The sequence below is a fragment of the Panthera uncia genome, chromosome A2 (assembly GCF_023721935.1).
Source record: "Panthera uncia isolate 11264 chromosome A2, Puncia_PCG_1.0, whole genome shotgun sequence".
Classification (NCBI taxonomy): Eukaryota; Metazoa; Chordata; class Mammalia; order Carnivora; family Felidae; genus Panthera; species Panthera uncia.
Window position 1 is genome coordinate 11,560,654 of NC_064816.1, and position 22,739 is coordinate 11,583,392.

The 22,739-nt window shown below is 46.3% G+C and overlaps 1 protein-coding gene across 2 annotated transcripts in view; it reads left to right on the forward strand.

The window, feature by feature from the left end:
• NWD1 (NACHT and WD repeat domain containing 1) overlaps window positions 1-22,739 on the forward strand; it is a 48,944-nt gene that overhangs the window by 17,863 nt on the left and 8,342 nt on the right. The window contains exons 7-12 of one of the 2 annotated variants that reach the window (XM_049640153.1): window positions 1,608-1,730; window positions 8,803-9,011; window positions 12,373-12,645; window positions 14,162-14,252; window positions 19,572-19,733; window positions 21,155-21,304. In XM_049640153.1, coding sequence (XP_049496110.1) covers window positions 1,608-1,730; window positions 8,803-9,011; window positions 12,373-12,645; window positions 14,162-14,252; window positions 19,572-19,733; window positions 21,155-21,304 — 1,008 coding nt within the window. Of the gene's footprint in view, window positions 1-1,607; window positions 1,731-8,802; window positions 9,012-12,372; window positions 12,646-14,161; window positions 14,253-19,571; window positions 19,734-21,027; window positions 21,305-22,739 lie in introns of both variants that reach the window. The other variant, XM_049640152.1, reaches the window with a different exon arrangement.

Genomic DNA, 22,739 nt, shown 5'->3' on the forward strand with positions numbered 1-22,739 from the left:
CCCCTGGTTCCTCACTGGCTGAGCACTACAGAGGCAAGTCCCTCCCCGGGTTCCTCACTGGCTGAGCACTACAGAGGCAAGTCCTTCCCCCGGTTCCTCACTGGCTGAGCACTACAGAGGCAAGTCCCTCCCCCGGTTCCTCACTGGCTGAGTACAACAGAGGCAAGTCCCTCCCCGGGTTCCTCACTGGCTGAGCACTACAGAGGCAAGTCCCTCCCCCGGTTCCTCACTGGCTGAGCACTACAGAGGCAAGTCCCTCCCCGGGTTCCTCACTGGCTGAGTACAACAGAGGCAAGTCCCTCCCCTGGTTCCTCACTGGCTGAGCACTACAGAGGCAAGACCCTCCCCCGGTTCCTCATTGGCTGAGTACTGCAGAGGTTGCAGCCTTACTGGTAGTCGCCTATGTCCATGTAAGGCAAAAGTCTGATTGGAACGCATGTACCTTCCCCGAGGTGACACAGAGACTTCAGTCCTTTGGCGCGTGCTCATTGCAAAGCCCGCGAAAAATAAGCCCGCAAAACTCAGAGGGGAGGAGGAACCTGGAAGTGAAGTGTCTAAGGGTTTGGGACTCCATTGTGGGGGAGGGGGTTCGGACACATTTCCAATAGGTTGTAAAACTACTGTCAATTAGACAGCACAGCTTTTATTTGGTATTTCTGAAAATGAATCATCTCCCTGACTTCTCGCATCAGGGACCTAGACTCAGTCTTGTTGCTCTGCCATTTTCAATGTGAAACTAACATTTGACGGCTCAACAGTGGCCGTTCCAGCCCCGACCAATAGGATGGCCTTTCGGCCAGTAGGAAGTGGGAAGGGGAGGTGGATGGCAGACCCCTTCCCTTTGAGGGAGTGGTCTAGAAGCAGAATTTATCGCGTCTGTGAGAAGTGTCTCCTTGGTAAGATCTTGGCCATCTTCTGCTGCAAGGGAGCTTGGGAAATATGGCCTTTGTCCGGGTGAATGCGCACTCAGCTAACACCTGTGGGCTGTGGGCTTTGTTACAAAAAGAAGTCTGACCGGATGGCTATGGGGGACAAATCACAGTGCAGTGACTGATTAGGAAGTGGCAGTCACAGAGAAGTTTTTGTTTTTGCCACCCCCCCGGGTAGGGAGACGTTTTGTGTTCCAGACCCACTGTGCCTCTGTAGGAGCCCTAGTTATGTCAAAGCTCGGAAAGTTTCTACCCACTCTGGGCTTCAGTTTTTTCATTTGCTAAATGAGAAGTTTGAGCTCACATTTCCAGGGTCACACACAGTGAATGTCCTCTCAGACTTGGAATGGCTCTGATTTCAACTTTCCCCTATTTTATATATGGGAAACTGAGGCACTGAGCCGGGAAAGGAATCGCCCCTGCGTGAGAACCGCTGAGCTTGGGAGACACTTACGACCTAGCGTCGTCCCTAAGAGCAACATGAGCATTGCAGTCGAGATCTGAACCTGGCGTCTGACAGTGCTGGAACTTTCTAGATGTGTGGCTCTGGACAAGGGGCTGACTCTGTGCCTCGGTTTCCCTATCTGTGAAGCGGGGGCCCATTAGAGGGCCCCATGGCTGAGCGCTCAGACACGGGAGCTGACGTGGTCGCTCGCTGTTGTCTCTGTGTGGCTGCAGGCATCACGGCCATGGCGTGGAGCGTGGAAGAGGGGCTGCTGGTTGTCGGCACCCATGATGGCACCGTGGCTGTGTGGGACACGGAAGAACATCAGGTGATCCGTATGCACATGGGACACACAGGTGAGGCCTGCAAAGTGGGCTTTGTCAACTTCGTCATCAAGATAGATAAGGTTTCGGGGCGCCTGTGTGGCTCAGTTGGTTTGAACATCCAACTTCGGCTCAGGTCACGATCTCGCGGTTCGTGGGTTCGAGCCCCGCCTCGGGCTCTGTGCTGATGGCTCAGAGCCTGGAACCTGCTTCGGATTCTGTGTCTCCCTCTCTCTCAGCCCCTCCCCTGCTCACGCTCTGTCTCTCTCTCTCTCTCTCTCAAAAATAAACAAGGGTAAAACAAAATTTTTTTAAGATAAATAAGATTGCAATGGAATATTTTTAAAAATAAAAATTAATGCAAAAAAAAAAATCCACCATGAATAAATCTCAAGCTGTCTTAAAGACAGGATTGGCAAGAGCACTGTGCCAAGCCATATGGGAGCCAAGGGCAAAACGGAAGCTTGGTAATTCGGCACCTCCTTACATTTGGCACCCAAGATGAGTGCCTCGCTCACCTTACCTTAACACTGGCCCGAGTCAGACTCAGGCATTTGGGAAGGCGAAATGTAGTTATGCATGGTAATCAGGGCAACAAGATGTCTGAGCAGCAGTCCAAGTGACCGACTTAGGACAGTTAGGTAAAGCATTTCTCCCAGCTGGGGATGCTTCGGCCAAGACACAAAGGGCGTGAAGAAAGAAGTGTGCAAAGGGCAGGGACAGGGGAGGGAGGCTGGTGTGTTTACAGAACAGCAAGGTCGCCACAGAGGCTGGAGCTTGAGACATTATAGCAAATCAAAGAAGCCAGTCACAAAAGCCCACAGTCAGTATGATTTGTTTATACAAAATGTCCAGAACAGGCAGATCTAGAGAGACACAAAACAGATTAGTTGTTGCTGGTTGGCGAGGGAGGAATGGGAAGTGATTGCTCATGAGGACAGGGGTTCCTTTTGGGGGTGATGGAAATGTTCCGGAATCAGATAGGGGTGACGGTTGCACAGCATTGCGAATGTGTTAGATGCCAATGAATTACACGCCTCCAAATGGTTGAAACGACAAGGAGAGAAAGGGGGAGGGAATGCCAGCTTTTTGAGGTTTTGAAAACACTCTTATTGTAGACTGTGGTGATGGTGTCACAGCCCTGTGACCACACAAAGACCAATGAATTGTACCGTCATACATGGGATGGGGGAATTTCATGCCCGTGAATTATATCTCAATAAAGATGTTAAAAAACTATTTTATCATTATGGAGCTTCTGGGTGGCTCACTCTGTTGAGCAACCGACTCTTGATTTGGACTCAGGTCATGATCCGAGGGTCGTGGGATCAAGCCCCGAGTCAGGCTCTGCATTGAGCATGGAAACTGCTTAAGATTCTCTTTCTCTCTCTGCCCCTCCTTCACTTGCACACACTCTCTCTCTCTCTCATATAAAAAATATATGTCACTGCAATTTAAGTATGTACAGTTTTATAATTTTTTCTCAACATTTTGCCATAACCAATCTTTTATTTCCATTGAATCTTTTTTTAAAAAACAACTTTATTGAGGTGTAATTGACATACCATTTCACCTGTTTTAAGTGTAATGCAACGATTTTTAGATTTACTGAGTTGTACAACCATCACCCTAATGCTAGAACTTTCCATCACCCCAAGGAGTCCTCTCTGCGCGGCCCGCCCTCTGTGGAGTACATCTCCACTCTCACGCCCAGCCCCATGGCAACCACCCATGTGCTTCCTGGATCTATCAACTTTCTGGTGCGGGACATTCGATGTGGAAGGAACAGTATCGTGGAAGGAACAGTATCTGTATTACATACGATGTGGAAGGAACAGTATCCGTATCAGTCGGAGGGCATTTACATTGTTTCCAACTTGAGGCTGTTAGGAATCTTGCTGTTGTGATCCATCCAGTGTCACATTTATCATGTTTAAATGCAGCAAAATATTTCATTCTTCTCAACAGATCATGTTCCAGAATGTATTAAATGATTTTTAAAAATGTTTTTATTTTAACTTGTTTTGTATTATTATTTTATTATTTTTTTAATGTTCATTTATTTTTGACAGAGTGAGAGACAGGGCATGAGCGGGGGAGGGGAAGAGAGAGAGGAAGACACAGAATCTGAAACAGGCTCCAGGCTCTGAGCTGTCCGCACAGAGCCTGACGCGGGGCTTGAACTCACGGACCCCGAGATCATGACCTGAGCCGAAGTCGGACGCTCAACTGACTGAGCCACCCAGGCGCCCCTTATTTTTATAAATTGACGTCCAAATTAGTTAGCATATAGTGCAACAATGACTTCAGGAGTAGATTCCTTAGTGCCCCTTACCCATTTAGCCCATCCCCCCTCCCACAACCCCTCCTGTAACCCTCAGTTTGTTCTCCATATTTATGAGTCTCTTCTGTTTTGTCCCCCTCCCTGTTTTTATATTATTTTTGTTTCCCTTCTCTTATGTTCATCTGTTTTGTCTCTTAAAGTCCTCATATGAGTGAAATCATATGATTTTTGTCTTTCTCTGACTAATTTCACTCAGCATAATACCCTCCAGTTCCATCCACGTCGTTGCAAATGGCAAGATTTCATTCTTTTTCCTTGTCGAGTAATATTCCATTGTATATATATACCACATCTTCTTTATCCATTCATCCATTGATAGACATTTGGGTTCTTTCCATACTTTGGCTATTGTCAATAGTGCTGCTATAAACATGGGGGTGCGTGTGTCCCTTTGAAACAGCACACCTGCATCCCGTGGATAAATGCCTAGTAGTGCAATTGCTGGGTTGTAGAGTAGTTCTATTTTTAATTTTTTGAGAAACTTCCATACTGTTTTCCAGAGTGGCTGCACCAGCTTGCATTCCCATTAAATGATTTTTTTAAATTTATTTTATTTCGGGGCGCCTGGGTGGTTCAGTCGGTTAAGCGTCCGACTTTGGCTTAGGTCATGATCTCACGGCTTGTACGTTCAAGACCCCTGCGTCAGGCTCTGTGCTGACAGCTCACAGCCTGGAGCCTGCTGAGGATTCTGTCTCTCTCTCTCTCTCTCTCTCTCTGCCCCTCCCTGCTCACTGTCTCTCTTTCTCTCTCAACATAAAAATTAAAACCTTAAAAAGTTTTTTAAGTTTATTTTTATTTCGTTCATTTTTTTAAATTTTTGTTATTTAGGCTATTTGTAGTGTTCTGCTATTATGGATTCTACTGTGATGAACCTCTTTTTACTCTCATCAACATTTTTTTCCTTCTGTTGAATATTTCCAGTGAGTAGGAGTCTTGAACTGGAGGATGTGAGCATTTCTATGGGTTTTGAGAAGTGTATATGTAGCAGAATAAACTGCCCCTCCCCTGACCCCAAAGCTGCCAGCATCAGACGTCCTCAACATATTCTTTTTTTTTTTCCCAAGAGCTGGGAATGACGTGAGTACTGATAGAGTATCTGTCAGATTCCATTCATTTTATTATCATCAGGATGGCTAGTTTCACGTAGGTCTATCCGATATTTGTATTTTTGTGTGCGTGGGCCACCTGTCCAGGACCTGAACCCATTTACCCATGGACCTTGATTCATTTTTTAAAAAGTCATCAACGAGGCACCTGGGTAGCTCAGTCGGTTAAGTGTCCGACTTCAGCTCAGGTCATGATCTCACAGTTTGAGAGTTCAAGCCCCGCATCGGGCTCTGTGCCAACAGTTCAGAGCCTGGAGCTTGTTTCCGATTCTGTGTCTCCCTCTCTCTCTGCCCCTCCCCCACTCATACTCTTTCTCTCTCAAAATAAGTAAACACACACACACAAAAATTTTTTTAAGTCATCAAAGTCTTATTATTTGTAATTAGGAAAACTCAGCAATCAGTTTACTAACAAAACGGAAAGCGTTACAGGCATATGTAATAAGGAGAGTGAAAATTTCCCATCACATGCTAGCAAGCTGGACGTGGTTTGCCCTGGTGTTTGCAAGAGACCTGATTGTGAAGTTCTCAGGAATGTGGTGAGGCAGTGATCACAGGCATTATCAAATATGAAATTTTAGAAGCTTGCAGTTAAGTCAATTCTATTCAAACAAGGTAATACATATCCAAAACTCATCACTTTCTTTTTTGTGTGTTTATTTATTTTGAGAGAGAGCGAGCGAGCGTGAACAAGCTCCAGCAGGGGAGGGGCAGAGAGAGAGGTGGAGAGAGAGAATCCCAAGAAGAGAGAATCCCGAGCTGAGAGTGCAGAGCCCAATTGGGGCTTGAACTCAAGAGCGGCGAGATCATGACCTGAGCAGAAACCATGAATCAGATGCTCAACTTTAACCGACTGAGCCACCCAGACGCCCCAAAACTTACTACTTTCAAAGTATTATACTGCACTTTATTACCCGTGTGCTTGACTACCATACCCGCAAGGTGGAAATGGGCTGCTACTGAACTCTCTTCACAACCTTATATTCAATGAGGAGTCATGTTAGTGGCTTGAAATCAACCACGGGCGGGAATAGTTACACCAAGGAAATAGACAAAATGCCACAAGTCAGGGCTTCCCCCAACCCCTCTGGAGAGTCTGTTGTTCATCATTTATGAGCATATTGTTGTTCTAGTCCCTTCCCCCAGCAGGTGTTCGGATATACACACATATATACAGTTTTATATATAGTCATCTAAGCCTTTGCTTGCATAACCTTTTGGTTTTTTCAGTTAACATCACGTATTTTGCCTCTTTCCACATTGTGTGTATGTCTCTAATTCACTTTTACTGTGACATAGTGTTCCACATACGGAGATATTTTGCAACACGTTACTATTTATAAAACTTTTGGTTGAAAAATACCCAAACCACAACAAATCAAAATTATCCACTGTCCTACTGTCCTTTGAATTATAAAGAGATAAAACTCCCTTTAGTCTCTCCCACCCTTCAGTCTCCGTGGAACTGATTGGTAGTCAGAGTTTATTAAATGCCAGAACTAATTTTTTTCTAGGCTTATGCAGATGTAGCTCTGTATAAGTTCATGTACTTTGGGTTTTTGTCAAAAGCAGATGGTACTATTTTATACACTGGGCTGTAACTTGCTTTTGTCACAATATATTGTAGAATATATCACGTAGAGGTTGAGAGCTTGAGTTCTGGGCTGGAGTCCTGGCTCCACGACTTATTAATCATGTGGTTTGGGATAAGTTACTGTACTCAGCTGTTCCTCAGTTTCCGTATCTATGCAATGGGATAATAATAGTACCTCGCACAATTTTTATGAGATTAAAGGAGTTTAATGCATGGAAACTACTAACCACTATGCTTGGCACATAGAAAGCCCTCAGTAAGTATTGGCTGTTGTAATAATTTATCATAGTTAGGTGTATGTATACATCTATCTTATTATTTTTAATGGCTTTGTAATATTCTTTATACAGATACACCATATTCTTTAACAACTCCCTTTTCATAAACAGGTTGTTTGCAATTTTCTTTTTATAAGACAATGCTGCAATTAACGTCTGACATCTTCACACACTTATGCTATTATTTCTATAGGGCACATTCTTTTTTTTTTTTTAATTTTTTAATGTTTATTTATTTTTGAGAGAGAGAGAGAGAGAAAGACAGAGCATGAGCAGGGGAGGGGCAGATAGAGAGGGAGACACAGAATCTGAAGCGGGCTCCAGTCTCCAAGCTGTCAGCACAGAACCCGACGGGGTCTCAAACTCACGAGCTGAGAGATCATGACCCGAGCCGAAATCAGATGCTCAACCGACTGAGCCACCCAGGCGCCCCTCTGTAAGACACATTCATAAAAGTGGGATTTCTGAGTCAAATTGTATGTACATTTTTCCTTTTTCCCTTTTTTTCTGAGCATTTTATTTTGAAATAATTCTAGACTCATAAGAAGTTGCTAAAATAGTGCAGAAAAGTCCCACATACCCTTTATCCACCATAGAAATGCTCACATCCTCCAGTTGAAGACTCTTACTCATTGGAAATATTCAACAGAAGGTTGATGAGAGACTTTGCTGTATTCCTGGATCAGTTCTAGTAGTTTTTTGGTGGAATCTTTTGGGTTTTCCATATAGAGTAGCATGTCATCTGCGAAGAGTGAAAGTTTGACCTCCTTCTGGCCGATCTGGATGCCTTTTATTTCTTTGTGTTGTCTGATTGCTGAGGCTAAGACTTCCAATACTATGTTGGATAGCAGTGGTGAGAGTGGATATCCCCGTCATGTTCCTGACCTTAGGGGGAAAGCTCTCAGTTTTTCCCCATTGAGGATGATATTAGTGTTGGGTCTTTGGTATACGGCTTTTATGATCTTGAGATATGATCCTTCTGTTCCTACTTTCTTGAGGGTTTTTATCAAGAAAGAATGCTGTATTTGGTCAAATGCTTTCTCTGCATCTATTGAGAGGATCATATGGTTCTTGTCCTTTCTTTTATTGATGTGATGAGTCACGTTAATTGTTTTGCGGATATTGAACCAGCCTTGCATCCCAGGTATAAATCCCACTTGGTCGTGGTGCATAATTCTTTTAATGTATTGTTGGATCCGGTTGGCTAGTATCTTGTTGAGGATTTTTACATCCATGTTCATCAGGGAAATTGGTCTATAGTTTTCCTTTTTAGTGGGGTCTCTGTCTGGTTTTGGAATCAAGGTAGCGCTGGCTTCATAGAGTTTGGACGTTTTCCTTCCATTTCTATTTTTTGGAACAACTTCAAAAGATTAGGTGTTAACTCTTCTTTAAATGTTTGGTAGAATTCCCCTGGAAAGCCATCTGGCCCTGGACTCTGGTTTTTGGGAGATTTTTGATTACTAATTCAATTTTTTTACTGGTTATGGGTCTGTTCAAATTTTCTATTTCTGCCTGTTTCAGTTTTAGTAGTTGATATGTTTCTAGGAATTTGTCCATTTCTCCCAGATTGCCCATTTTATTGGCGTATGATTGCTTGTAATATCAATTGTTGCAACTCTTAATTTGGTTTTGCCACATTCCGTCACTTGTAATTTGGCTATGTTTGAAGCCATCATCTTTTCTTTGGTAAGCCAGGGAATTTCCAAACCAACGGGCATTTTGGTAGTTGGAAGGTCAAAATGTTTTCAGCTAATGTATTCTCCCCGACCCTGGTCTACTGCAGGAGAGGTGAGGTATGTGAAGGTGTTTGCCAAAGGGACACTTGCCCTCTCTGCCTCAAAGGACCATACACTGCGCTTGTGGAATCTACTGACTGGCCAGGAGAAATTCACCATTTGGGATGGAGGCTCAAAGGATCCCATGCAACCTGAGACCTGGAGTCTTCACTTGGATGAAACAAAGAAGGTTGTGTATTTGGCATCTGGCTCAAAGGTAACAAACACCTGCCCCTGTTTGCAAAGGAAAGAGACCAGAGCTTTCCAAGACAGCATATGCTGTTTCTATAAGGAGGGGCTCCCTGATAGGGGGTGGGTGTAAACAGGGGTACACAACCACTTGATAGGATGCTATCAGGGGTTTCAAACTTCACAGTTGGATTAGATTACTTCAATAGTTCTATCTGACCCTGAAGAATTGAGACCTTTCATCTTTTTTAACTTGGTCATTTTTAGTACTATGAATTTCCCTCTGAGTACAGCTTTACTTGAATCCCACAAACCTTGATACATCATATTACCATTTGCATTCAGTTTAAAATACATTTGGATTTCCCTTTTGATTTGTTCTTTATTCCATGGGCTATTTAGAAGTGTGGTATTTGGGGCCCCTGGGTGGCTCATTTGGTTAAGCATCTGACTTAGGCTCAGGTCATGATCTCACAGTTTGTGGGTCTGAGCCTTGCATCAGGGTCTATGCTGACAGTTCAGAACCTGGAGCCTGCTTCGGATTCTGCGTCTCCCTCTCTCTCTCTCTCTGCTCCTCCCCAGCTCATGCTCTTTATCTCTCAAGAATGAATAAACGTTAAAAAAATTTGTTTTTAAATTTGTTTTTAATGTTTAATTATTTTGGGGAGAGAGAGAGAGAGAGCACAATCAGGGAGGGCAGAGAGGGAGACACAGAATCCGAAGCAGGCTCCAGGCTCTGGGCTGTCAGCACAGAGCCCAATGTGGGGCTCAAACCCATGAATCAGGAGATCATGACATGAGCCAAAGTCAGACACCCAACTGACTGAGCCACCCAGGCGCCCCAACATTAAAACAATTATTAATAAAAAAAAGAAGTATGCTATTCATTTCCAGATATTTGAAAGATTCCCAGATAGCTTACCTTTTTTTTCTCCCTAATTTAATTTCATTTGTATGATGAATCCTTTCATTTGAGATTCATTTTATGATCTTTTTCTGGTAAATGTCCCACCTGCAACTGAAAACAATGTGTATTCTGCTGTGTTATTCTTTTATATCACCTATAACCCTATGATCTGATTGTTTTATGAATAGAGACACAGAAGAATAGTGGGTGAAAGCTTAGTAACTAAAGGCTTGGGAAAAAAATCTCTAGCTAATTCCCAGGTGACTTCTTTGCAAGCTGAGTGATCTTGATACATTACCTTACCGCTCTGCTTCATCTACTAGATGAGATAATGACTAAAACATGTGGCATAGTGCTTGGTACATAGTAAGCACCAAATAATTGGTAGCTGTTAATTATTATATTTTATTAGTAAATGGAAGTTGTTCATGTAAGCAATATCGGTAGCTTATAAACTACGCTGTCCAGTGTGGGGCATCACCACCCAGACGTGGCTACTGAACGCTTGAAATGTGCTTATTCTGGATTGAGATGTGCCCTAAGTTTAAAACACACTGGATTTCAAGGCCCTAGTATCATAAAAATGATGTAACATATTTCAATGATAATTTTATATTGATTACATGTTGAAATGATAACATTTGGACATATGGGTTAAGTACAATGTATTATTTAAATTGCTCTCCCTTGTTTTTCTTACTTTTTTTTTTTTAATTTTTTTAACGTTTATTTATTTTTGAGACAGATAGAGACAGAGCATGAACGGGGGAGGGTCAGAGAGAGGGAGACACAGAATCTGAAACAGGCTCCAGGCTCTGAACTGTCAGCACAGAGCCCGACGCGGGCCTCGAACTCACGGACCGTGAAATCATGACCTGAGCCGAAGTCGGCCGCTTAACCGACTGAGCCACCCAGGCGCCCCTTTCTTACTTTTTTTTTTAATGTTTATTTTATTTTTGAGAGAGAGAGAGAGAGAGAGAGAGAGAGAGCAAGCAGTCGCCCGGGCGCACAAGTCGGGGAGGGACAGAGAGAGGAAGACAGAGGATCTGAAGCAGGCTCCCCGCTGTCAGCAGAGAGCCGGATGTGGGGCTCGAACTCACAAACTGTGAGATCATGACCCGAGACTGAGCCACGCAGGCACCCTTCTTCTTACTTTTTCTAAAGTGATTGATAAAAAATTTAAAGTCACATGCAGCTTGCCTTGTATTTTTACTGACGGTGCGGGCTTAAATATTAGAGAGGTGTTGATTGATTGCAAAACTGGTTAAAGAAATCATTTGGTTATCAGCAGAAGTCAGGAAAATACAGTAAAGAAATAAGAAATGATAATAAACAATCCCTAAGACAAATGCTGTTAACATTTTACAGGGTTTTATTTTATGTGGGTTTCATACACATACACATGTGCATGTATGTATAACACAAAATGGGGATAAAAACATATATGAAGCTATAGATGCAGTTTTAGAAATCGATTTTATTTGTCCATGACCTTAAGTATTCTTCAAAAACAGCATGCTTAGTGACTTCCTAAGATTGCCTTGCATGACTCCATGGTAGTTATGTACGTGATCCCTTACTGCTAGACAGATAAGTTGTTTCCAGTTATTTGCACCTTCAAATAACTGAGGCAACTTTCCTTCTACATAGATCTTTGTATCTCTCCATATTTCTTTAGAGTAAACCCCAGGGGTGCCTGGGTGGCTCAGTCGGTTAAGCATCTGACTTCGGCTCAGGTCATGATGTCACGGTTCGTGAATTCCAGCCCCTCGTTGGGCTCTGTGCTGACAGCTCAGAGCCTGGAGCTGTCCAATTTTGTGTCTCCAATTTTGTGTGCTTCCAATTTTGTGTCTCCCTCTCTGCCCCTCCCCTGCTCGCACTCTCTCGAGAATAAATAAACATTAAAAAAAATTTTTTTAGAGTAAGCCCCAAAAGGAGAATTAATGGGCAAATGTTTACTATTTAAATGGTTACTGTCAATTAAAAAAGGTACTTTTTCTGGTGAGGTTAAATATGAAATCTGCTCTGATCAGTAATTACTTGAGGTGAACATATGTGAATGTATACGGCGTGGCTAACTTTGCTCTCATTCTTGAGACTGTCACTTTGGAGAAATTTTAGGTTCGTGGAAAAGTGATAGAGCTATTAGAAAGAGTTCCCATATGCCCTTCTGTTCAGTCTCCTGTAATGTCAACATCTTACATAACCAGGGTACATCTGCCACAGCTAAGACATTAATATTGGTCATTTCTATCAGCCCAACGCAGACTTCACTTGGATTGCATCAAGTTTTCCACCAATGTCCTTTTGCTGTTCTAGGCTCTAATCCAGGATGTGTCTCCCGCCTGCCTTGTTTGGAACTGCCAACGCTGAAAAGAAAATGCATGCGCTACGAAAAAGCATGGGTTTTGCGTTTGCCCCTGGAAAACCCGCCACCCGGGTCTCTCACTGAGATTTCTCTTCCTTTTCACGACTCCATTAGGTCAGTGCGTGGCATCTAGAAACTGCAGAACTGGTTTTCCAGATCCTGGGAGATCCCTCTGACTGCTGGGTGTATGCAGCAGTGCTGGCTTCCCGGGCCACGCTGCTGACCGTGTCCCAGGGTGGTGTGGCCGGCCTGTGGAGCTCGGCCACAGGAAAGCCGCAGGGGAGGCAACATTTATCCAGCATCAAGGAAGAAACGCCTACCTGTGGGGTCTCGCTCCAGAAGCAGGGGAAGATGGTCACCGGGTTCAGCAAGGGCTCCGTCTCCTTGGTAAGCTGCTTTACTGAGTGTGACGCCCACATTGCTTGGCCCCAAAGTGCCCAATGTCTTCACCTTCAGTCATTTTTTATTGTTTATTTATTTTATTTTATTTATTTATGTTTATTTTATTTTTGAGAGAGAGAGACAGAGCCTGAGCAGGGGAGGGGCAGAGAAGGAGGGCGACACAGAATCCAAAGCAGGCTCCAGGCTCCCAGCTGCAAGCACAGAGCCCGACGCGGGGCTCAAACCCACACACCACGAGATCGTGACCTGAGCCGAAGTCAGACGCTTCACTGACTTGAGCCACCCGGGCACCCCTACCTTTGATCTTTTAATAAATGACATTTGGCTTCTTAATTCCAGGGATTTGCAACTCTGCGCGTTTCAGGAAACCTCTCTTGGTGTCTCCTGGGGGCCGGCCAGTGTGGGTCATTGTTGGCACTCGGTCCTGACAAAAATGTCTCGAGGCATTGCCAGCTCTTGGCCGGCGAGGGTGGCACAAAATCGCCCTCCCACCCTTTGAGAACCGCTGCCCCAGACGCATTAAGTAAAAGCAAACTTGCAGAACAGTATCTATGATGGATGGTGCAAAAAAGGATGGTCGTGTAAATGCTCATCTATGCAAGCAGGTGCTTACAAAGTAGACAACAGCCCCTTCTGGGGTGAAGGGACAATGGCAGGAAAGGTGGAGAGGTGTTCCTGATGTGCTCTGGATACTTCTTTTTTTCCCCCCATCTTATACAGTATTGTTTAACTCTCTAAGTTTTAAAAGAAACATTTTTTTTCAATCAGCAGTTAAAAAAATCAACAGTGAGAGCCATGAGGAAATTCATTTCTCCCACCCCCACTACATGAAGGTGAACAAATATTTTTTTTTAAACATTGGCTTGGATTAGTGCCAAAAACTCACTTTTCTTGGCCCCCGAGGCGTCCTGTCTGTGCCCCTCCCCGAGGTAATGAATGTAAAGTTTTTGGCTCTCGGCCTGGTGGCTGTCAGATGCTCAGAAATCAGTAGCTGAGAAGCCAATATTGCACCGTATATTAACTAACTAAAATTTAAATTAAAAAAAATAATCCGTAGCTGAATTGGGGCGGCAGGATTGAGGAAAGAACCATCCTCTTCGATCTGAACAGGATCAGTCCTGCAACTCGGGAATGGGAGTTTCCATCTTATTTGAGATCTCCAGAGCTCCTCTGGGGGCAGGAAACAAGTGCCGGAATGTTCTCCGGGTGCCTGAGCTAGTTACAAAAACAGTATCAACGGTAATAATAAGAGCTACCCACGTTGGGAGGACTGACTATGTGCAGGTGGGGGGGGGAACCATTCTGCATGATTCTTAGCCCGTGGTGGTCCTACATGGTCGTCCTGTATCATCGCCCATTTAATAGATGAGGAAACTGAGGTACCCAAGGGCTAAGGAATTTTCTTGGAAGCTGGTGAGTGACAGAGTCTTGCATTCAAACTCTTGACCCTGGACTCTTAACCCTGTGGAAATGCTTGATGGGCATCCTTGACTTTGCACAGATTTCCCCTGAAGGAGACAGCCTGCTGGAGAAGCTTCCGGAAGCTGTGAGGTTCCTGGTAGTCTCTGAAGATGAGTCCCTTCTCGCTGCAGGTAGTGTCTCTTATTCGGAGCCATGGTGGCGGTGGGGGGGGGGGGCGGGCAACTCTGGATTTGGTTGGAAGTGGAGAGGGGTTTGGAGCGAGGGGGGCCATTCGAGACCCGTGGCTGGCAAAACCTTTCCTGAAAAGCCGCAGACCCCGTGGTCCCTGTCGCACCTGTAACGTGAAAGCCTCCACAGATGATATTTCAAGTGGGGCTGGCTGTGTGCCACTAAGACTTTGTTGACGGATGCCCAAATTTGGATTTTGTATCCTTTTCACGTGTCACAAAAATAGTAGTCTTATATTTATTTATTTTTTCAACGATTTAAAATCGTAAAAACTATCCTCACCTCACGGGTCACACAGAAATAGATGCCAGGCCAGTTTTGGCCGCCGGGCTGCAGCTTTCCCTGTTCGGGGTAAACCTAACCTTTCTGTGCTTCTGGTTCATTTGAGATGAGGGTGCTTATCCCTGCCAGTCACAGGGATTAAGGAGTGCTGCATGAGAGGATGGGGTGCTCCCAGGGAGGAGCCAGGCAATGCAACCCCTACAATAAGGCAGCCACAAAAATGTGGTTGGTGCTATAACCAGACAAGAATCAGGGGTCATGGGAGTGGGTGATAGAGTTTTCTTCTTCTGTCTGAAACAGGGAAGGCTTCCTAGGAGGTGACCAACAGACAATCCGCAGCCCGATTAAAGAAAAAAAAAAAAAAGACTATTTTTTCTTTCTCTCTTTTTCTTTTAACGGTTATTTATTTTCGAGAGGGCTCAAGTGGGGGAGGGACAGAGAGAGGGGGGACGGAGGATCTGAAGCGGCGATGTGGGGCTTAAACTCACAAACCGCGAGATCATGACCGGAGCCAAAGTCATACGCTCAACTGACTGAGCCTCCCAGGTGCCCCCAAAAAGACTATTTTGTTTAAAGGTCAGTTTGGGGGATGCCTGGCTGGCCCAGTCGGAGGAGTGTGTGACTCTTGATCTCAGCGGTGGTGAGTTCGAACCCCATGTTGGATGTAGAGATTGCTTAAATAAATAAATATTAAAAAAAAAAAAAAAAAAGATCATAGGGTGCATGGGGTAGCTCAGTTAGTTGAGCATCCAACTCTTGATTTCGGCTCAGGTCCTGATCTCATGGTTCATGGGATCTAGCCCCACATTGGGCTGTGCACTGACAGCACGGAGCCTGCTTACGATTCTCTCTCTCCCTCTCTCTCTCTCTCTCTCTGCCCCTCTTTATCTTTCTCAAAATAAAAAAAAAAATGAACTTAAAAAAAATAAAGATCAGATTTGGGTTCACAGCCAGGTTGAGCAGAAAGTACAGAGATTTCCCACAGACCCCCTATATCCCCCCCACTCTGTATTCTCATGCAGCCTCCTCCAATATCAACACCCCCCACTGGAGGGGTGCATTTGCTACAATCGATGAACCTGCATTGACACATCATCATCACCCAAAGTCTGTAGTTTACATTACGGTCATTCTGGCTGTTGTGCCTTCTATGGATTTGGACGAATGTGTAATGGCGTATATCCACCATTAGAACCTCAGATAGGGTAATTTCATTGCCCTAAAATCAGCCCTGATTTTTATAAGGGGTCAGAGGAACTGTAGACCAGTGCTGTCCAGTAACACAAGCCACAAATGTGAGCCACATTTATAACTGAATGTTCTCATGACCCTATTTAAATTTTGTGAACGTTTATTTATTATTGAGAGACAGAGAGAGACAGAGCATGAGCATGGGAGGGGCAGAGAAAGAGGGAGACACAGAATCTGAAGCAGGCTCCAGGCTCTGAGCCCTCAGCACAGAGCCCGACGTGGGGCTCGAACTCACAAACCGTGAGATCATGACCAGAGCCGAAGTCATACGCTTAACCCACTGAGCTGCCCAGGTGCCCTGGCATGACCGTATTTAAAAAGGCAAAAAGACACAGGTGTCATTCATGTGAATAATATATCTTATTTAACCCAATACATTCTAAAAATGTAACATGAAATTGACATAAAAATTCTTAACGGTATTTTTCACAGTCGTTTAAGCGTCCAACTTTGGCTCAGGTCACCATCTCCAGGTTCGTGAGTTCGAGCCCCATGCCAGGCTCTGTGCTGACAGCTCAGAGCCTGGAACCTGCTCCGGATTCTGTGTCTCCCTCTCTCTCTGCCCCTCCCCCACTCATGCTCTGTCTCTCTCTCTCAAAAATAACCAAACTAAAAAAAATAAATAACAAAATTCTCGCGTGAAGGTTATGAAACCTGGCACGTGTTCTACACCAACAGCTCATCTCGACTTGGACCAGCCACGTGAAGAGCCACATGTGGCTCGTGGCGATGGCTCCTGCACATCATCCACCATCCAGTTTCCAAAAGAATTTTAGGTGGCACAAGTATGCGCGAAATGCAGCATGGGAAACAGGCACGTGAGAAGAAAGACGAACAAAGGATACAGGCACAAACTAGAATCAGGACGGAGGTCAAGGGCACTGAAGACCCCAGTGACCTAGAAACCTGTTACAGTGGGTTTCACGTGTGGCTCTTTCCAGCGGCCAATGAGGAGAAGCCCGAGCAGTTTCCCCATCCACAGTTTCGGGAACCCACCTGTTGCTCTAGAAGAGGTAGCCCAATCCCAACTTAGCTGAGATCAGGCACAGATTTCTTTCCAGTGTCAGAAATGGAATTGTGGTTCAGGGGGTCCCTTGGATTAAGATCAGCAAAGGGTAGAGGTGTGTGGGGCTGAGTTCAGAAGACACCAGGCCCAAGCTTCCAGGTGTCCCCTCTCCGTGGAGTCACGTGGACAGCGCTTACTTCTGTCAGTGACCATGTGTGACAACAGCACCGACCGGGGGAGCTCAACCAGCCTTGGCGTCCAGGATTTTTACCGGGGGTTGATTATGGAGACACAGCTGATCACCTGCCCGGCTGACCTCAGTCTCCCAACACCCCCCCCCCCCAGGTCAAGCTGATACCGCGTGTCCCAAAGCTCCCACTGCCAAACACACGTGAGCGTTGGCCATCCCGTGTGGCCCAAGGCCTCAAGTAAAACCAGGATACTTTTTTTTAATGCTTATTTATTTTTGAGAGATAGGGAGAGAGAGTGCGAGTGGGGGAAGGGCAGAGAGAGAGGGGGAAGGGCACAGACGGAGGGGGACAGAAGATCCAAAGCGGGCTCCGTGCTGACAGCAGAGAGCCCGATGTGGGGCTCGAACTCACAAACGGTGAGATCATGACCTGAGCCGAAACTGGACACTTAACTGACTGAGCCACCCCGGGGCCCCACAAGGACACTTTTATCAAGGAGGACATTCTAAGGGCTTAGAGGGCACCTCTCAGGAGCCTGGCAAGGGCCAAACCATTCACGTGCAGAACAGGGACCCCCAGGCCTGCTGAGTTAACCCTTTCCTGCACACGAATGGGATGCAAATATCCTTGGACAGCAGATATCTTGATGCACTCGATCCGTTTCCCATAACATCCTTCTGTGTGAGCCTCAGGTTCAAGTGTAGTTCAATAAAACAATTGCATGGAGGGCCTGGAGAGGCAATCAGATGGACGGCCAGCCCCCAGCTGACTTGACTCAGGGTTTCCAGGAGTCTAAACTGGGCTGGTGCAGGCCAGGTGCATAGCACAAGAGTCCCACACCATCCCCCCTGATCTGGCCTTGGGGACCTCTTTCCTGCACTGCCAGGGGCCCTCTTAACAAAACACTTCACCCAGCCCATATTTGGAACACAGTGAGCAATCCCCCTTGGGTGGGGTGCCGGGTAAAATATAGAACGCCCAGTGAAACTTCAGATAAACAACAAATCAACTTTTCAGTATAAATATACCCCACGTAATATTTGGGATCCACTTCTGCTAATAATAGCAATTTCACTGTTTATCTGAAATTCTAATTCAACGGCATTGTCCTGTTAGGTGTTTTGTTTTGTTTTGTTTTGTTTTGTTTTGTTTTATGTTAAATCTAGCAAGGCTCTCCCTCCCTCCCCTCCCCCTCCTTCACTCTGCTCCACCCACACTGGCCTCTGTGCTGCCCCTGAGACACACACGCAGGCCTTTCCTACCTCCTGGTCATCCCAGGCTGTTCCCACCCTTCCAGGGCCTGCCACCTTCTCAGATGTCCGCTCAAAGGTCCTGGGGTTGCTGTAACAAACTACCACATAAATGTAGTGGCTCAAAACGATAGAAATCGGGGCGCCTGGGTGGCTCAGTCGGTTAAGCGTCCGACTTCGGCTCAGGTCACAATCTCACAGTTCGTGAGTTTGAGCCCCGCGTCGGGCTCTGTGCTGACAGCTCAGAGCCTGGAGCCTGCTTCACATTCTGTGTCTCCCTCTCTCTCTGCCCCTTCCCTGCTCATGCTGTGTCTCTCTCTGTCTCAAAAATAAATAAACATTAAAAAAAGAAAAGAAATCTCTTTCCTCACAATTCTAGAGGCCAGAAGTCCAAAAATCAAGATGTGGCCAGGGGCGCTTGGCTGGCTCAGTCGGTTAAGCGTCTGACTCTTAGTTTCGGCTCAGGTCATGATCTCACGGTTCGTGGGTTCGAGTCCCGCATTGGGCTCTGTGCTGATAGTGGGAAGCCTGCTTGGGATTCTCTCTCTCTCCCTGTCCCTACCCCTCCCCTGCTCATGCTCTGTCTCTCTCCCCCTCTCTCTCTAAATAAATAAGTAAATAAACTTTAAAAAATTACTCAAAAAAAAAAAAAATGTGGGCAGGGTCATGGTCCCTCCAAAGCCTCCAGAGAAGAATCCTTTTTTGCCCCTTCTAGTTTCTGCCTTGTGATTCTTTGACTTGTGGCCACATTTCTCTGGTCTCCCCCTTCATGCCTTGTCTGCCACACGTGTGTCTGTGTCATTTTTTTCTCATGGCAGCCAGTCCCCTTGACTTTATTGCCCTTATCGCAGATTCCAACTATTTTCCTGTCCTTCCTATCCTCCTCCCTACCCCCTTCCTCCCTCCCTGCCTTCCCTCCGTCTTCAAAACATATCTACCTTATGTCCAGCTTTGTGCTGGGTTCTGGGATACCAGGAGCAGCCCCAACAGGCGGTCCCAGCCCTCTGGAAACTCAGTCTTGCGATAATGAATAACTTTGCTGTTTTCTGCAAGGTTATTGATCACTGTTTTCAGCTGCCGCCCCCACCCCCCCCGCCTCCCACCCCTACACCTGACAACTCTAGGCTGTGTGATGGCACGGGCCATGTCTCTCTTGTTCACCACCGTGTTGCTTCCACAGCCAAGTAGTCGGTGCTCAAAAAAAAATCTTTGTTGACTAAACTGAACTCCTGTCAAGCTCCTCCAGGAATGAAAGGGATAATCCCATCCCTGCCCTTTCAGGGTTTGGAAGATCCGTCCGGATATTCTTGGCAGACTCACAGGGGTTTCATCGATTCATGGCCACCGACCTTGAACACGAGGACACCGTGGAGACAGCCAGTTTTGGTCCTGAGAACAATCTGATTGTCACTGGGTCCCGGGATGCACTCATTCAGGTCAGAGGTCATCCTCACTCCGCCTCTGGAATAGAAAAGTATAATTCTTGAGAGGTCTTTTGGCTTCGAAATACAGAGATTCACGTACACTAGTACAGGCGAAACAGAGCAGGTCACTGGGAAGATGTGGGGGAGGGATCCCCTGAGACCCAGGAAGGGGATAGCATTCCCACGGAACCTGAAAAAACGGGGAGGATTTGGGCCTTCAGAGTGGAGAAGGGTTGGGAGGAAATGGCAGAAAATTCCCACCGAGCTCAAAGTTCTCACTCTGGTGGGAAAAGCACATACTAAAGTAGCAGTTCTCCAACGTTCTGGCCTTAGGACCTCCTTACATTCCTAAAGGTTATCAAGGATCCCAAAGATTCTCAATAAGTGGGTTATATCAGTTTGATTTATAGATTTATATATCGGATTTACATATTCTTAACAAATAATTTATTTGGGGAAGAGTTTTAGGAGGTACAGAAGAGTTGCCAAGAAAGTACAGGGAGTCCCCACATATACATATTTTTCTCGTCTACACCCTGCTTGCCTCGATGTTACCATCTCATGTCCCCCCGGGCCCTTTATCAAAACTGAAACATTTATATTGGGAGAATACTGTTATTAACCGATCTGCAAATTCTTCTGTAGTTTCACCAGCTTTCCCACAAATGTCCTCTTTTCCTTTATTCTGGGATCCAGTCTAGGATCCCGTGTTGCATTTGGTCCCCGATGGTAATTACCATATTAAAAATTAGCAGCGAGGACATCCAAAAATACTTCTCTGTTGATTCACGAACATTACATGTCAATGGAGTAACACACTTTTAAGAAAATCCTGTAGTTTCTGAAACAAACAGACAAAACTCACGAGAAGAGTGGCGTGGTTGCGCATTTTGACGAATCTCTTTCGTGTCTGGCTCAATAGGAGACCGTTGGCTTCTCGTACTTGATTCTGCATTCTCTGATCTGGTGTGACATCTCATGTCCCATAGCTTCTGGAAAACTCCACCGCTCCTTTGTGAGAGGAAGAGAGTAGAAAAGGCAAATGGCGTCTTGAATTATGATGAAAACAGTTTTGTGTTTGCAAGCCCTCCTGAAAATGCCTGGCGGTACCCTCCAGGGGTTCCCTGGACCACACTTTGAGAACTGCTGTGGTAGTGGCTCGGTGAGGGGTGGGGAGGTTTGAGGGGGTGGAGAAGGCCCTCGAACTGCAGCCTGAGAATTCACCAGAGGTGGACAAATGGGTTCATGCATATTTCTTAGCTATGACAGCGTAAGGAAGAAGTCAGCTTTGGCCCTCTGCTGTCCATCCTCAGGTGTGGAGTCTGTCGGAGCAGGGGACCCTGCTGGATGTTCTGGAAGGCGTCGGGGCCCCCATGAGCCTGTTGGTCTGGGGTGGGGCCTTGGTGGCATCTGCTTCCCAGCAGTCCTCGTCTTTCAAAGTCTGGGATCTCACGTCTGTGCGGCAGCCAAGGGCCTCTACCCCGTTTCTGGATCGCACTGGCCTCACTGCGGTATCACAGGATGGAAGCTACGTTTACTTCCCCAAGATTGGGGACAAGAGCAAAGTCACCATCTGGGACTTAGCAGAAGGTTTGTAAGATATAAGCACGGCCATTTGTGTGGGTAAGAACCAAAGCTCCTGTCCGGGACTGCTTGGGTTCTTTACACCAGAGACTGGGCGTTTTAAACGACAGACGTTTACTTCTCACGGTTCTGGAGGCTGGGAAGGCCAAGGCCAAGGCACAGGCACTGGTGGATCCGTGTCTGGTGACAGCCGGCTTCCTGGTTGCAGATGGCCATGTTCTCGTTAGGTCCTCACAGGAGTGCAAGCCCTCTTGTCCCCTGTATAAGGGCACTTATCCCATCGTGGGGGCTCCGCCCTCACGGCCAAATCACCTCACAAAGCCTCCTGGCCAGCGCCATCACATCATGGGCTGGGGTTTCGACACGCAAATTTGAAGGGACACATTCAGTCCATAGCACCCCCATAACTGCAGTCAGGTTGACAGTGGCTAATAAAAATCAGGACTTGATGTGATAAATGTCCAGCATGTGGATAATTGACCGTCTGGTTGTCAATCCCTCGTTTCGTTTGGGTTTCCTGGAAGCAAGGCACGTGATGGGGAAGTTTGCACAAGGGGTATGTTGAGGGGAGCTCCCGGGAGAAACCTAAGCAGGGGTGATCAGAGCAGGCAGGGGTAGGGGGAGGGCTGAATGAGCAGGTGGGGGAGGACCTAAAGCAAGAGGTCTCGTCTTTTTTTTTTTTTTTTTTAAATGTTTGTTTATTTTTGATAGAGAGACAGAGCACGAGCGGGGGAGGGGCAGAGAGAGGGAGACACAGGCTCCAGGCTCCAAGCTGTCAGCACAGAGCCCGACGCGGGGCTCGAACTCACAAACCTCGAGATCATGACCTGAGCCGACATCGAATGCTTAACCGACTGAGCCACCCAGGCGCCCCTAGTCGTGTTTTTTTTTTTTTAATGTTTATTTATTTTTGAGAGACAGAGCACAAGTGGGGGCGGGGCAGAGAGAGAGACTCAGAATCTGAAGCAGGCTCCAGGCTCCAAGCTGTCAGCACAGAGCCCGATGCGGGGCTTGAACCCACGAACCGCGAGATCGTGACCTGAGCCGAAGTCGGTAGCTTAACTGACTGAGCCACCTAGGTGCCCCAAGGGCTAGTCTTTTATATCCCCACATCAGGCAGTCACTGGCTACAGGCCGTTCTGGGTGGTGGGGGAACCCCCTAAGCATTTTGAGATGAGGGGCTCCCTTCACCTGAGGGCAGTGAGCAGCCTAAGGTCTGGGTGCCCTGGCCCGTAAAGGGAGTCTGGACACGTCACCAACTGTGTCTGCTGTGATCTCCATGGGGGCGGATGGAGGTACAGAAATCCCTCTTTAACAATAATATGAGAAAAGAGATTCACTCTCAGCCTCCTGCATTCGTGGATTTGGCAGATGTTTGGTTAGTGCTGGCCGCAGGGCCGGGCTCTGCGGTTGGCAGTGAGCAGGACAGACAAGGTGACCG